Source organism: Monodelphis domestica, chromosome 1 (assembly GCF_027887165.1).
Source record: "Monodelphis domestica isolate mMonDom1 chromosome 1, mMonDom1.pri, whole genome shotgun sequence".
NCBI classification, from domain to species: Eukaryota; Metazoa; Chordata; class Mammalia; order Didelphimorphia; family Didelphidae; genus Monodelphis; species Monodelphis domestica.
The window spans coordinates 54102340-54115181 of NC_077227.1; the positions used below are offsets into that span (position 1 = coordinate 54102340).

General features: G+C 39.3%; 1 protein-coding gene across 1 annotated transcript in view; it reads left to right on the plus strand.

Annotated features, from left to right (window-relative positions):
• Positions 1-12842, plus strand: part of OIT3 (oncoprotein induced transcript 3) — a 41028-nt gene that overhangs the window by 14493 nt on the left and 13693 nt on the right. The window contains exons 5-6 of the mRNA XM_001363465.5: positions 5901-6023; positions 7630-7790. Coding sequence (XP_001363502.4) covers positions 5901-6023; positions 7630-7790 — 284 coding nt within the window. The remainder of the gene's footprint in view (positions 1-5900; positions 6024-7629; positions 7791-12842) is intronic.

Consider the following 12842-nt stretch of genomic DNA (forward strand, 5'->3'; position numbering starts at 1 on the left):
TCCAGGAATCTGAGGCAAACAAGATTAAGCAATTTGACCAGGGTCACATAGCTAGTAGATGAAGCCAGATTTGAACTCAGAAAGATGAATCTTCCTGATTCCAGATCTGATACTCTATCCACTGTGCCACAATTACATTTGTTAAAATTGCCACTTCTGTTTTACTGTATTACTCCATTGTTAATTCTGGTGGTATAGGACACAGATGACTCTCCTAATGTCACAGATCCTCCATGTTTTCATGAGAAGATGGATTCTTATTAAGGCAGAACACTAGACTGAATTCCAAGGCTAACAGCCCTTGTAGCATACATAACACAGCTCTTCATTTACAGAGGGATGAAGATAGCCAGTACCTATACTTACACCTAAAGGGCAACTTTTAGATGGTGAACTACAATGAGTATTGGATCTGGAGGCAGGAGAGACCTAGGTTTGAATTCTACTGTTAACTTACCTTAGGCAAATTTTTATCATTCCATGTCCTGATTTCCTCATTTGTAAATTAGGAATGAGAATAACAGTTGGGTAGAGTTGCAGGGAGGAAAGGAAAGGGCCATAGAAATGGGAGTTGTGTTTTTCCATGAGCTCCATTGGGCCTCCTTGTATTAAATTACATCAGCTCAGAAAGACCCAAGATTGATTCAGATAGGAATATTTGAAAATCTGAGATAAAAGATGCATTAACTACTGAAGTAGTGATTCTGTGCTGCCTCTAAGAACAAGGCTCAATTTATTTAGAATTTTATTGCAATAAGTGTAATGGCCTGGATTCTTCCTCAATCTTCTTTATTTTCTGCATAATCTTTGCATAGTTGAGCCCTGCAGGAGACAATTAATTCAAAAGGAAGCACCAGAGGAGCATTTCTAATTATTTGTGATTAGTTTATTGGCTGAACATGCAGTCCATTCATCAGACTCCTCTCAGCTGTGTCATCCATTAGTGGGGAACATTTTGGTTGGATTTAAAAGGAAAACTTTGTAGAGTTCCTGCTTGGGATTTATTTTCCTCTTTGTTGGCCTTCTGTGACCTGGCTCCTGGTGGTACAACTACAACTAGCCCATTGGAAACTTATTTCTCTCAGTTGCTGGAGCTCTCCAATCATGGAATCATGAGATTGAATGAGACCATGAGGTTCAAACCTGAAGCGAGATGCTTCTATAACCTTCCTAACTAATAGACTCCATTAATCCCTTAGACCATGTTAGGGGAATTTCTTCAAAGATGAGAGTATTTGGAATTAGAACTTGGTGAATATTAAAATTTGCCATTGGCATTTTTCTAAAGAAAAGGGCCTCGAGAATTCATCTAGTCCAATCTTCTTATTTTACATGAGGAAAAGGAGGCACACTGAATCATAGAATTTTAGAGTTGAAATGGTCCTCGGCTGCCATTTAGTTTAACCTGAACCCCCAAAAGATTCCTATTAAAATAGACCACTAAGTTGATACCCAATTCTCTCCCTCCAGCAAGGGAGAAACCATTAGCTCCCAAGGCGGTTCATTCTACTTATGGAGAGATCTAATTAGGACATTTTTCCTGATATAAATTTCCTCCTTGCAATTTTCACCTCTGAGGCCAAGAATACATCTGATCCTTCTTCCATGAGCAGCTCCTTGTTTTTTTTTTAAACTCTTACCTTCCGTCTTGGAGTCAATACTGTGTATTGGCTCCAAGGCAGAAGAGTGGTAAGGGATAGGCAATAGGGGTCAAGTGACTTGCCCAGGGTCACACAGCTGGTAAGTGTCTGAGGCCAGATTTGAACCTAGGACCTCCCATCTATAGGCCTGGCTCTCCATCCACTAAGCTACCCAGCTGCCCCCATGAGCAGCTCAAAACAATGAAATGACTTGCCCAGGACCATTCAATCAATCAATACTACTAAATGCCTACTCTATGCTAAGCTCTGAGGATCCAAAAAAGAAGCAAAAGACAGTTCCTACCATCAAGGAGCTTATAGTCTAGTGGGGAGACAACATGTAAACAAACATATATGAAGCAAACTACATATAGGATGAATAGAAAATAATTTTTAGAAGGAAGGCATTAGGATTAGGAGAAATTATAGAAAACTCACAGTAAAAAAAAAATTGGATTTTAGCTGAAACTTAAAGGAAATATTCTTTAAAAGAATCCAGGGAGGTCAGTAATTGAAGCAGAGGAGGGAGTGAATTCAAAGCATGGGGGACACCCAGAGAAAATGCCTACGAGACAGTCTTCTTCATGGAACATCCAGGAGGCCAATGTCACTGATTTGAAGATTGCATGTTAGGGATTAAGATATAAGATATCTGGAAAGGCAGGAGGGGGCTAGGTGATGAAGGGCTTTGAATGTCAAACGGAATTTTGTTTTTACTCCTGGAGGCAACAGGGAGTCAGTGGAGTTTTTTTAATAGAAGGGTAATATGATTGGACTAAGGAAAATCACTTTAATGGCTAAATTGAGGATGGATTGCAGTGGAGAGACACTTCAGGCAAGCAAACCCCATAGAAGGCTATTGCAATAGATCAGGTGTGAGATTATGAGGTCCTGCGTTAGAGGATACAAAGGTGAAATCGACATGCCTTGGCACCATCTTGGATAATGGGCAGGGGGAGGATGGTGGGAGATAGTGAGAAATCCAAGATGACTTCCAAGTTGGGAGCTTGAGGTCTGGGGGAATGGTGTCCTCTATAGTAATAAGGAAAGTAAGAGGTGGGGAGGATTATTTGGTAGAGGTCAGTTTTGGACATGTTGAGTGTGAAATGTCTGAAAGGAGGATGGAGATTCAAGATTAGAGGTCAACAGCATAGAAATGGTAATTAAATCCATGGAAGTGGATGAGATCACCAGGTGAATCAGTATGGAGGGAGAAGAGAAGAGGGCCCACAGCTGAACAGAGGAGTACCTACAGTTAGAGAGTATCATCTAGAAGAAGATTTCCTCAACGGAAACAGAGACATTCCTAGTGAAAGGAATATGGAAAGGAAATCTTCTTTATATTGATTTTTTATATTTTTCTCCTACTTGAAGACAACCAATTAATAATCCTTATTTGTGTAAACCTGTGATTTCATCAGTGTAGGGAACTCCCAATCTTCCACAAATACAACTTGGGAATTCATTTGTAATATATCATCTTGGACACCTACTTAGGTCAAGAGGGGTTACTGAAAGAGTTTAAGTGTCTCACCTAACTTCAGATGCAGAAATTAAACTTGGATCTTCTTAAGTCCAAGAATAGCTCTTCACCTCCTATGCCACATTATCTCTTATACAATTAGACAGACATCTTTCCCCGCCCCCCCCATGGGTTTCAAATGCCAAAGGATTACCTTTATCTATTAAATTTATAACTTCATAAACTGGATTGCCTTGAGTTTATTCACTCAAAGTTTCACAGATTGATGTATCCTAAGTTAATTTATTAATATTTAAGAGAAACTATATTTTATGCAGTCATCATACAAGAAATAGTTGAAATCACAAGGCAACTTTTGCTCTTCCGTGAGCACTTAAAATGATATTCTCACCGAGGAAGGACCCCTTCTAGATCCCAAGGCAAGAAGATGCTTCCAATGAGCCTGGGTTTTGAGGCAACCTTGTGGTTCTGGGACTTGGACTCATGAAGACCTGACATCAATGTTTCTCAACTACTTACTGGCTGTGCTGACCCAGGAAAGTCACTTAACCTCTCAGCCTCAGTTTTCTTGTCTCTAAAATGAGAGGTTTGAATTCAAGGGTCTCTAGGATCCTTTCCAGCTCTAAATCTATGATCTGTAACATGAAAACAATTCCTTTCATTGTCTCCTCCTGGGAGGAAAAACTTGTCCAAAGAGAATATTTTTATTTTTTATTATTATTTATAAATATTTATTTTTATTATAATAATATTTATTAATATATTATTATTATCTGCTACGGTTAGAAATGGCAACAGTTTTAGTCTTCAGTTGAGCATATTTTCTTTTGATCCAGCTTTCTTAGTTGGATATCTTATATCACCAGAGAAGATTTCAGTAGGAGTGATCCAGGCTTTGCCCCAGTGGCCCAGCATCCAGAGAGACCAAATTCCTCTATGAGAAGAAGGCAAGCTTCCTCCCTGTAGTATTACAAAGACCAGTGCCCCAACCTGGTGGTTCTTTGTCTGCCCGTCCTGTGCATCATATCTTCCTTACGAAGGACCATTCCAGGGTCCTGTTGCAGTGACACTCCTCTCCCTGGACCTGCCTTCCCCTTTGAATTTCACCCATGTGATTAGCCACTGTTCCCAAATCTCAACCTCACAAGTGAATTTATTCAGTGTGCAAGATGACCTACTAATGGCTCTGTTTCTAAAATGGAATGCAAATGCTTTAAGTTCATCAATATTTCAAATTATTGGATCTCCTTTCATCCTCAGAAGATATATGATTATTATTGCTCCATCATTTCAGTTGTGTCCAACTCTTCATGACCCCATTTGGGATTTTATTGGCAAAGAAACTGGAGTGATTTGCCATTTCCTTTTTTTAGTTCATTTTATAGATGAGGAAACTGAGGCAGAGTCAAATGACTTGTCCAGGATCATACAGCTTGTAAGTTTCTGAGGGCATATTTGAACTTGGATATTCCTAACTTCAGACTTGGCACTCTATCCACTGCACCACCTAGCTGCCCGGAAAGACAGATGTACCTAGCTGTATCAGGAAGTTCCGAGTCATAAATTAGCACTTTCTTTTCATCTGCCCTTTCCAGTCTCCTCATATGCTTTCTGGTACCTAAGCATTTTTACTGTTCTCTGGAAGTTTAATAACAGCAAGGTTTGCAGTCTGAAGGCTACAAACTGAAATTATGTTCATTTTCTTGGGAAGAACATTTTCACTTGAGAACCTTAGTGGTCTTGAATCTTCCCTATAAAGGAAATGCGAGTAAAAGCTTTTTTGAGCAAACTGTCTTAATGTTTTTTTATTTCATTTTTCTGGCTCTGCTTTCGTAGTGGGTTATTATCATAGAAAGCATTAACTTGAGCACACGAGTTCAGAGCTCCCAAGAGCCTCCAATAATGGACCAATGGACAATGAACCCAATGTGCAAGAGCAGCCAACATCTCGTCTAGTTGAATTTGTATCCTGACAGTCAGAATAAGAGATTCTTTCAATATTCAGTCCTGCTCTTTGAGTTTTCAAACAGGATGAAGGGAATGTTCCATCAATTGACATTGGCTGAGGCTCTATTTTCCACAAAGCTTGGCTTTACCACTTCATTTGTTCAGTAAAATTCCATTTTGTTGGGGGGGGGGGGAAGGAAATCCAGAAATATTATCAGAAATGTATTCTTCCCTGATTAAATTTCAACAAGCAAACGGTACCAACTAGGGTATAATGAGCAATAGTAGCCTAAAAAGGAAGTACTACATTAATGAATGGAGAGCTGATATTGAAAACCTGAATTCTAATCCTGCCTCTGACACATGCTAGTAGTATGATTATAGACAAGTCACTTCACTCTTTATTCTCACTTTCCTCACCTTCAAATTAGGGATAATAATGGCATCTACCTCCAAGGGTTGTTCTAAGGAACAAATAATATATGTTAAACACTTTTTATTATTTTTTAAAATTTTGTGATTATTTATTATTATTATCATCAGTTATTTATTTTATTTAATTATTTTATTTATTAATTTTTATTATTATTACTACTATATTCCTAGGTGACCTTTCAGGCTCTTTCTGGAGCTAATCCATTGTCATAATCTTATGACAATTGATTTGCATCAGTGAAGGGAGCTTACACACTGGAAGTTCCCTAAACTGAAGAAATCATAGGTCCAAACCCCAGATCTTGTAAGAGTTTTATTCTAGTATGATTTTCCCAGGTCAGAAAGTTCTTTGGGTGGCATAATTGGTCCACTTGCCTTTTCTACTTCTGTTGCAGACATCAAGGGTTGTCAAAACAAAAATGGTGGCTGCAGCCATTCCTGCCTTGGATATGGAACAACTTATCAATGCGAGTGCCCTCGAGGGTTGGTGCTATCTGGAGACAATCACACTTGCCAAGGTAGGTCTTGGGCTATGACCCAGACTTTACTGACAGTTGCCTAATATCCTTTTCCTTTCATGAACTCGCTGCCCGCCTGGTCTTCTCACCCTGGTCTCCCTTTAATAGAAGCCCCCCTGAGTACAGCATATTCCTGAACCCAAGAACTTTTGTAAGAAACATTACAGGAGATTTATAGCTCTTTCGCATCATTCCTTCAATGTATTCTTATTTTGTTTCCATAGCTTTGATTACCATTTTAAGTAATGATGATGAGAGGCTAGAGAGGCAGAGTCTGAGGCAGGACCACTTGGATTCAAGTCCCACCTCTGCCGCATCCTGACTGTAATCCTGGACAAGTCACTTCTTAAGCACTTGTTCTAGGACTTAGGCAATGTTCTAGGACTGTAACTTGTGGGATATTTGCAGATCACTGTTCCTATGTCATAGAAAATGAGCCATAGTGCCTGGTTCTATGTGTAGGTAGACTGGAAAAAAAAACAAAAACCTTTAAATCTTGTATTAAAAGATTTGAGTCCAATCGTGTTTTTTCTACTTGCAAATTATAATTGACTTTGGCCCATTTCTTTTTCTGGGCTTCAATGATCTCATGTCTAAGATGAGATCGGGTTAGATGACCTCCAAGGTCCATTCTAGAACAAAACTGATGATCCTATAATATATTCTCTGCCTCGCAGAGAAACCAAAGTCTCCTGACTTACTACTTCAATATTTTCACTCCTGGATTATGTTGTGATTATGTGGCCCTACTTTGTGGGCCATGTTATTATTTTGATAATAAACATACAATTCCCCAAACACCTACCCAATATTTATTTTACTAACAACGAAATAAGGAAGAGAAGACCTCACACAGACAAATGATTCTCCAACTAGGTACAACAACATCTATTGTTTGATCCTCCACAGACTACTTACTTCTCCATGCATGGAATGTGGTCTCTCCATATTTATTATTATAACTTTTTATTGTAAGTTGGGATTGTCTTGATCTTCATCAGAGAGAACTTTGGCACCCGAGCTGGGAGGAGGAGGAAAGTCATTGTACCTTATAGACAAAGCAATATTTGAAAATGAAATTTATCGATAGTTTATTGCTTACTAAGCCAAGCAACGACAATCTGGAACTTTCCCAAACCATACCAATAATGCCTGTTTTATGGGGCAATAATGAAAAAGAGAGCCAAGGCAGTTTGCTAAGGCAGTTTAAACCTACAGAGAAGAATACTTCTCTTGCTTTGCTAATAAATTGACTTTATGGGATGAATATTAATCCTTTAAGGCTTCAAGTCATGGCTTATGCTGGCCCTATCTTTGGAAGAGAGCTGAGGATGGAATATTTTCAAATTCCAGAATAAATGTTCCCCCTAGAACAACAAGAACAGAATATTTCAGAAATGCAGTCCCAGAAGCAAGAACTCGGGTTATATTCACTGGCTTCCTCTGAGGTCTTTGACGGAAAACAATAACACACACAAGCAAAGTCTTGGGTTGTCTAAAACTCAAGTGCCCCCAAGACAAAACTCTTTCCTCTCAGGGTCTTCCTTTCCCCTAGTCCTTGCATAGGTTTTCTGACTGTGCCTGATGGTTGTCATCTTTCTTTCAGTCCCTATGAGATGCCAGTCAAATGCTATTGAAGTAAACATCCCAAAGGACCTAGTTGGGGGTCTGGAGGTCTTCCTAACCAACACGTCCTGCCGCGGGGTATCCAATGGCACCCATGTCAATATTTATTTCTCCCTCAAGACCTGTGGCACCGTGGTTGAGGTAGGTTCCTCAGGGAGGGAGGCTATGTGGGAATGATCCAGGGACTTGAAGTTTGGAGGATGGATCATAGATGGCAGGTTTATTTATTAAGAACCAACTATGTGCTCAGTGTGTATGTCAGAGCCAACAGGGGGTCATGGATGGAGAGCCAACCTCAGAGTGAAGAAGACTTGAGTTCAAGTACTGATTCTGATGTATTTTGGCTGTGTGACCCTGGGCAAGTCGCTTAATCTCTCAATGTCTGAGGCAGTTCTCCAAAACTAAATTTTCAAAGAAGGTACCATGTACTTGGGTAAAACAAGCTCCCCATATAGAGTTCCCTACCCTAATGAAACCACAGATATAATTTTATTCTTTTTTTAAGTGGCAGATGCCATGGTAAGTCCTGTAGATATAAACACAAAAGTCAGGTAAGTTTGTAACTTCAGGAAGCTCCCATTCCATTGGATTGAGCCTAAGGACTTTACTCATGAATTAGTTGAAGATAATTTTATGAAGCATCAAGACCAGCTGGTGCCAAACTTCTGGCTATTTCTCCTCAAAACTGTAATCTCCTCTGCAGAAAATACTGATAGGAAAGAGATGAAATAACGCCATAGAACTGGGCCAGCATAGTGGCCCTTTCTCATCTTTTGACAACATTTTACATTATGGACTCTAATTTCCTTCTTAATATCCTCTCTTTCTCTGGCTTTCCTGATACTGCTCAGCTAGTTTCCCTATGGGCAGCTGCTAGGTGATGCTGGGGGGTAAGAAGACTTGTCTTGAGTTCAAATCTAGCCTCCTTATTTACTAGTTGTGTGATTCTGGGTGAGCTGCTTCACTCTGTTTGCCTCAGTTTTCTCATCTGTAAAATGAGCTGGAGAAGGAAATGGCAGACCACTTCAGTGTCTTTGCCAAGAAAAATCCAAATATGGTCATGAAGAGTTGGACATAATTGAAATGACTAAACATCAACAACAAAAGTTTCCCTTCCTCTCCAACTACTCTTCATACTCCTTGCCTGGTTCTTTTCCTTCTATCTTCTAAATGTGGGCATCCCCAAAACTCTGCCCTTAGTCTATGTCTCCATACATGTTTCTTCTTTGGCAACCTCATCCATCACTGTGGCTTCAATTATCACCTCTTTGCCGATGACCTACGTATCTAGGTCATCAAATCTAGAGACCTACTTATAAGCTGTCTCTTAGAATCCCAATTTTCCAAATATCTGCTAGTCATATTCACCTGGATGTCTTACCAAAACCTTAGTCTCATTGGACCCAATGTGTTGTATTCCCTAAAAAGACCTGACCCTCCTAATTTCCCTCATTCTGGAGAATGGCACCACCATTCTTCAAGTCTTTCCGATATGAAACTTTGGAGTCAACATTGACTCTCTCACTATCTACGTGCTAAATCTAGTTGATCGTGATTCCGAACTATCCCTTGTATTTGTTCACTCCCAATACGTTGATCCAACCCCTCATTACCTCTTCTTGTTACTATTTTAATAGCCTCTCCCTACCTCCAGCTGCCCATCCATTCCAATCCATCTTTCACACCAATGCTCATCTCTACCAGGAATGTCCACATATCTTTCCTGCTTATAAACCTTCAGTAATCTACCAAATAAAACAAATGCTTTAGCCTGGAGTAAAGACCTTCCATAATCTATCTCCCATCTACCTTTCTAGACTGGTTTCAATCAATTAACAGGTATTTATTGAGTGCCTATTTGTGCCAGGTACAAAAAAAATAAGCCCTGGAGATATAAAGATAAAAACTCCTAGACCTTGGAGAGCTTACCAACTAAGGAAGTGACGGCATGTAAATAAATGGGCACAGACAAGATATAAATCTAGGGAACCTTAGAAAGGAAGGCTCAAGCTACTAGGAGAGCCTCCTACAAAAGATGGAGTTTGTACTCCCAGCAAATTAAGGGCATGGCATTTACACCTCCAAGGGCATGGCATTTATGCCTCCAATTCTGCAGTTTTTTGCCTCCAATATAGAATGGCTTCTCCCCAACACGCTGTCCCCTATTTTATCTCTACCTATGAAAATCTAGCTGGTCCTGCAAGGTCCAGTTTAGATGCTACCTTCCAATGAAGTCTTCTCTGATCCCACCCAGGGAGAAGTGCTCACCCTCTAAATCTCTCAGGCTTGGCCTCTCCTAGGAACTTAATTTGTATTACAGTTATTTCTGTCTATACGCCACCCTTCTACTGACTCATACACCCCTTTAGGCCAGGGACCTTGATGTTTTTCATGTTTATGTCTCCAATTTCCAGCACAATGCCCTCCACACAATATATACTTTAATAAATGGTTGTTGAATTCAATTGAATTTTTTTTCATTTTTCAGATTTAGTGAATGAGTCCAAGATGTAAAATAGAATAAGATTAAGGGTTGAAAGCTCATTTGTATTCAACATTCATTCAGTCCTCTGTACCCTTCAAAGTCCTACTCTGATGCCTCATTGATGAAGGTGACCGGAGCCTTTCAAGGCTAAGTGCAAAGCAGCGGCTGCTAGGTTCTATCATAATGAAAAATATTCAAGTATAGCACCTGGAATAGACTACGTAAGCTGGTTGTTTGGTGGTAAATTATTTGCAAATGAAAATTCATAAAACAGACACATGCAAAACAACCTTTGGTCCTATGCAGGCTCGGTCTATTTCTGCAGTGAAATTCATTCAGTCAACACAAACTTAGAGTGTGTGATGACATGCAAAAGGGTCTCTGGGAAATATAAAGAAACATATGACACCATCCGTACCCTTAAGACGCTTGCCATCTAGTTAGGGTGACAAAACATATGCATGGGGAAAGAAAATAATGAGTACCAAATGTCTGGTTCAGACAATATATGCTTTAGGAATTGATCAAAGGGGCTGGGATGAGCTGCAATGGTCAAGGAAGTCTTCCTGGAGGAGGTGGAACTTGAACTGAGCCTCAATCATGTGTATGATTTGGTTATGGAGAGTAGAGAAGGTCTAGCAAGGGGGAAAATAGGAGCAAAAGTTCAGAGTTAGGAAGGAGCAAATCATGACCTGGGGATCAATAAATAGTTCAAGGACTAATCTGAAAGTTATAGGAGATATGATCAGGAAGACAAATTGGCACCAGATTATAGAAGCATCAAAGTTAGAAAAAAGAGGGTTGGGCTTAATAGCAAGCCAAAGGCAAGCAACCGAAGGTGTTTAGAACAGGTATTGACATTTTTTTAAAGACAAAGTTTTAGAAAATCTATTCTTACAGTGCTTTGTAGGCTGATGTGAGTGAATGTGGCTCTGAGACTAAATCCAGGGAAACTAGTTAGCTCCTTGCAATAATCCAATATAAAGTGACAATTTAATCATTGAAAAAATATTTATTAAGCACCAGCTACGTTCAAGGTAAAATTCTATTCTAGAAAACTGCAATCGAACTCCTTGGAATGCAGGAGCTCTTTTTTATTGTATCTTTAGATAGCTAAGGGTTAGAGTAGTGCTTTATACATTTATAAATGCTTGATTGAACTGAAGCTTCTGTGTTAGGCTATGGGGACTACATGGTGGTATAAGATGTTGTCCCTACCTTGAATAAGCTTACAATCTAGTTGGGAAGACAGGCACGATGTAGGCATATACAAAAATGAGACATAAAAAAAGTTAAATTAAGGGTACTAATTGTAAATGCTATTTGGAGATGTGACTTTACTAGGATGATACCAGTTGGACTTGAGGGAAAGGGACCTAAGTTAACAGAATTTGTTAACTGACCGGATATATGGGGTGCAAGGATAAGGGGAAAGCTAAAGATGACTCTAAGGCTTGGAGCTTAGTTGACAGGGAGGTTGAGCATCAACACAAATAAAGAAGGTGGGGAGACTGCTTTGCAATTGACAATTGTGGGTTCTATCTTTGAGGCATTGAGTTTGGAGTAGAAAGAAGACAACCAACTGAAAATGGTTAGTCAACAGCTGAAAATTCATGCCCAGAACTTGAGAGACCAAGAGCTAAATATAAGGGTATGAGAACTATCCACATAAACATGAGAATTGGAACTATGAGAGGGGATGCATGCAGCAGTGGAAATTAACCCCACTCTGGTCTTTCTAAAGAACATGCTTTGGGGTACCATAAACACTTGTCTCTGAAAAAGAATTGATGGAAATTACCCTTGTATATAAATCTGTTTCTTATTAAAGCTATCTATAGATCTATAGATTATAGAAAAGGATAACTTCTACACTATACATAGTATCTATAGATAGATATGAATGGACAGATAGATAGATAGATAGATAGATAGATAGATAGATGTATGGATAGATAGATAGATAGATAGATAGATAGATAGATAGATAGATAGATAGATAGATAGATAGACGGACAGATAGATGGATAGATGGATGGATGGATGGATGGACAAACGGACGGACAGACAGACAGACAGACAGACAGATAGATAGATAGATAGATAGATAGATAGATAGATAGATAGATCGATAGACAGACAGACACACAGATATTCTTATATACTTATCAAAGGTTGGCATTTGATACTTATGAGTAGTTCAAGCCCCAAGGATTCTGGAGCCCAGGGCAAAATTTATCATCAAATCAACTTTTTAAGACAATTTCATTTAATTTAAGACATTAAGACAAAATTAATTTAAGACAAATTCATTTGGGTAAAGGGAGGAGACTCAGACATACTAGGCCTTCTAATGAGAAGAGAGCATAGAATATTACTCCAAGGTAGAGAGACTGAAACCCAGCACACTCCAAGATTCCTACTAAGAACAAGGAGGAAGAAAAGAAAGGCAGATCCCCAAAGGAGAAAAGCTTGCTTGGGACTCAGCCTCCATAGAGAGGAGACAAGATATTCCTATTTTATCTAATTATTCTTACTAACTAGGCACTGAAAGACAGAACAGGATGGTGGACAGAAGGCTAGCCTAAGTGCCCAGATGACCTGGCTCAACAACTGCTTTTGACACAAACTAGCTGTGTAACTTTAGACAAATAACCCAAGTTCTCAATACTCCAAGGCAACTAAGTTTCAGATATTTTGCCAGAAAT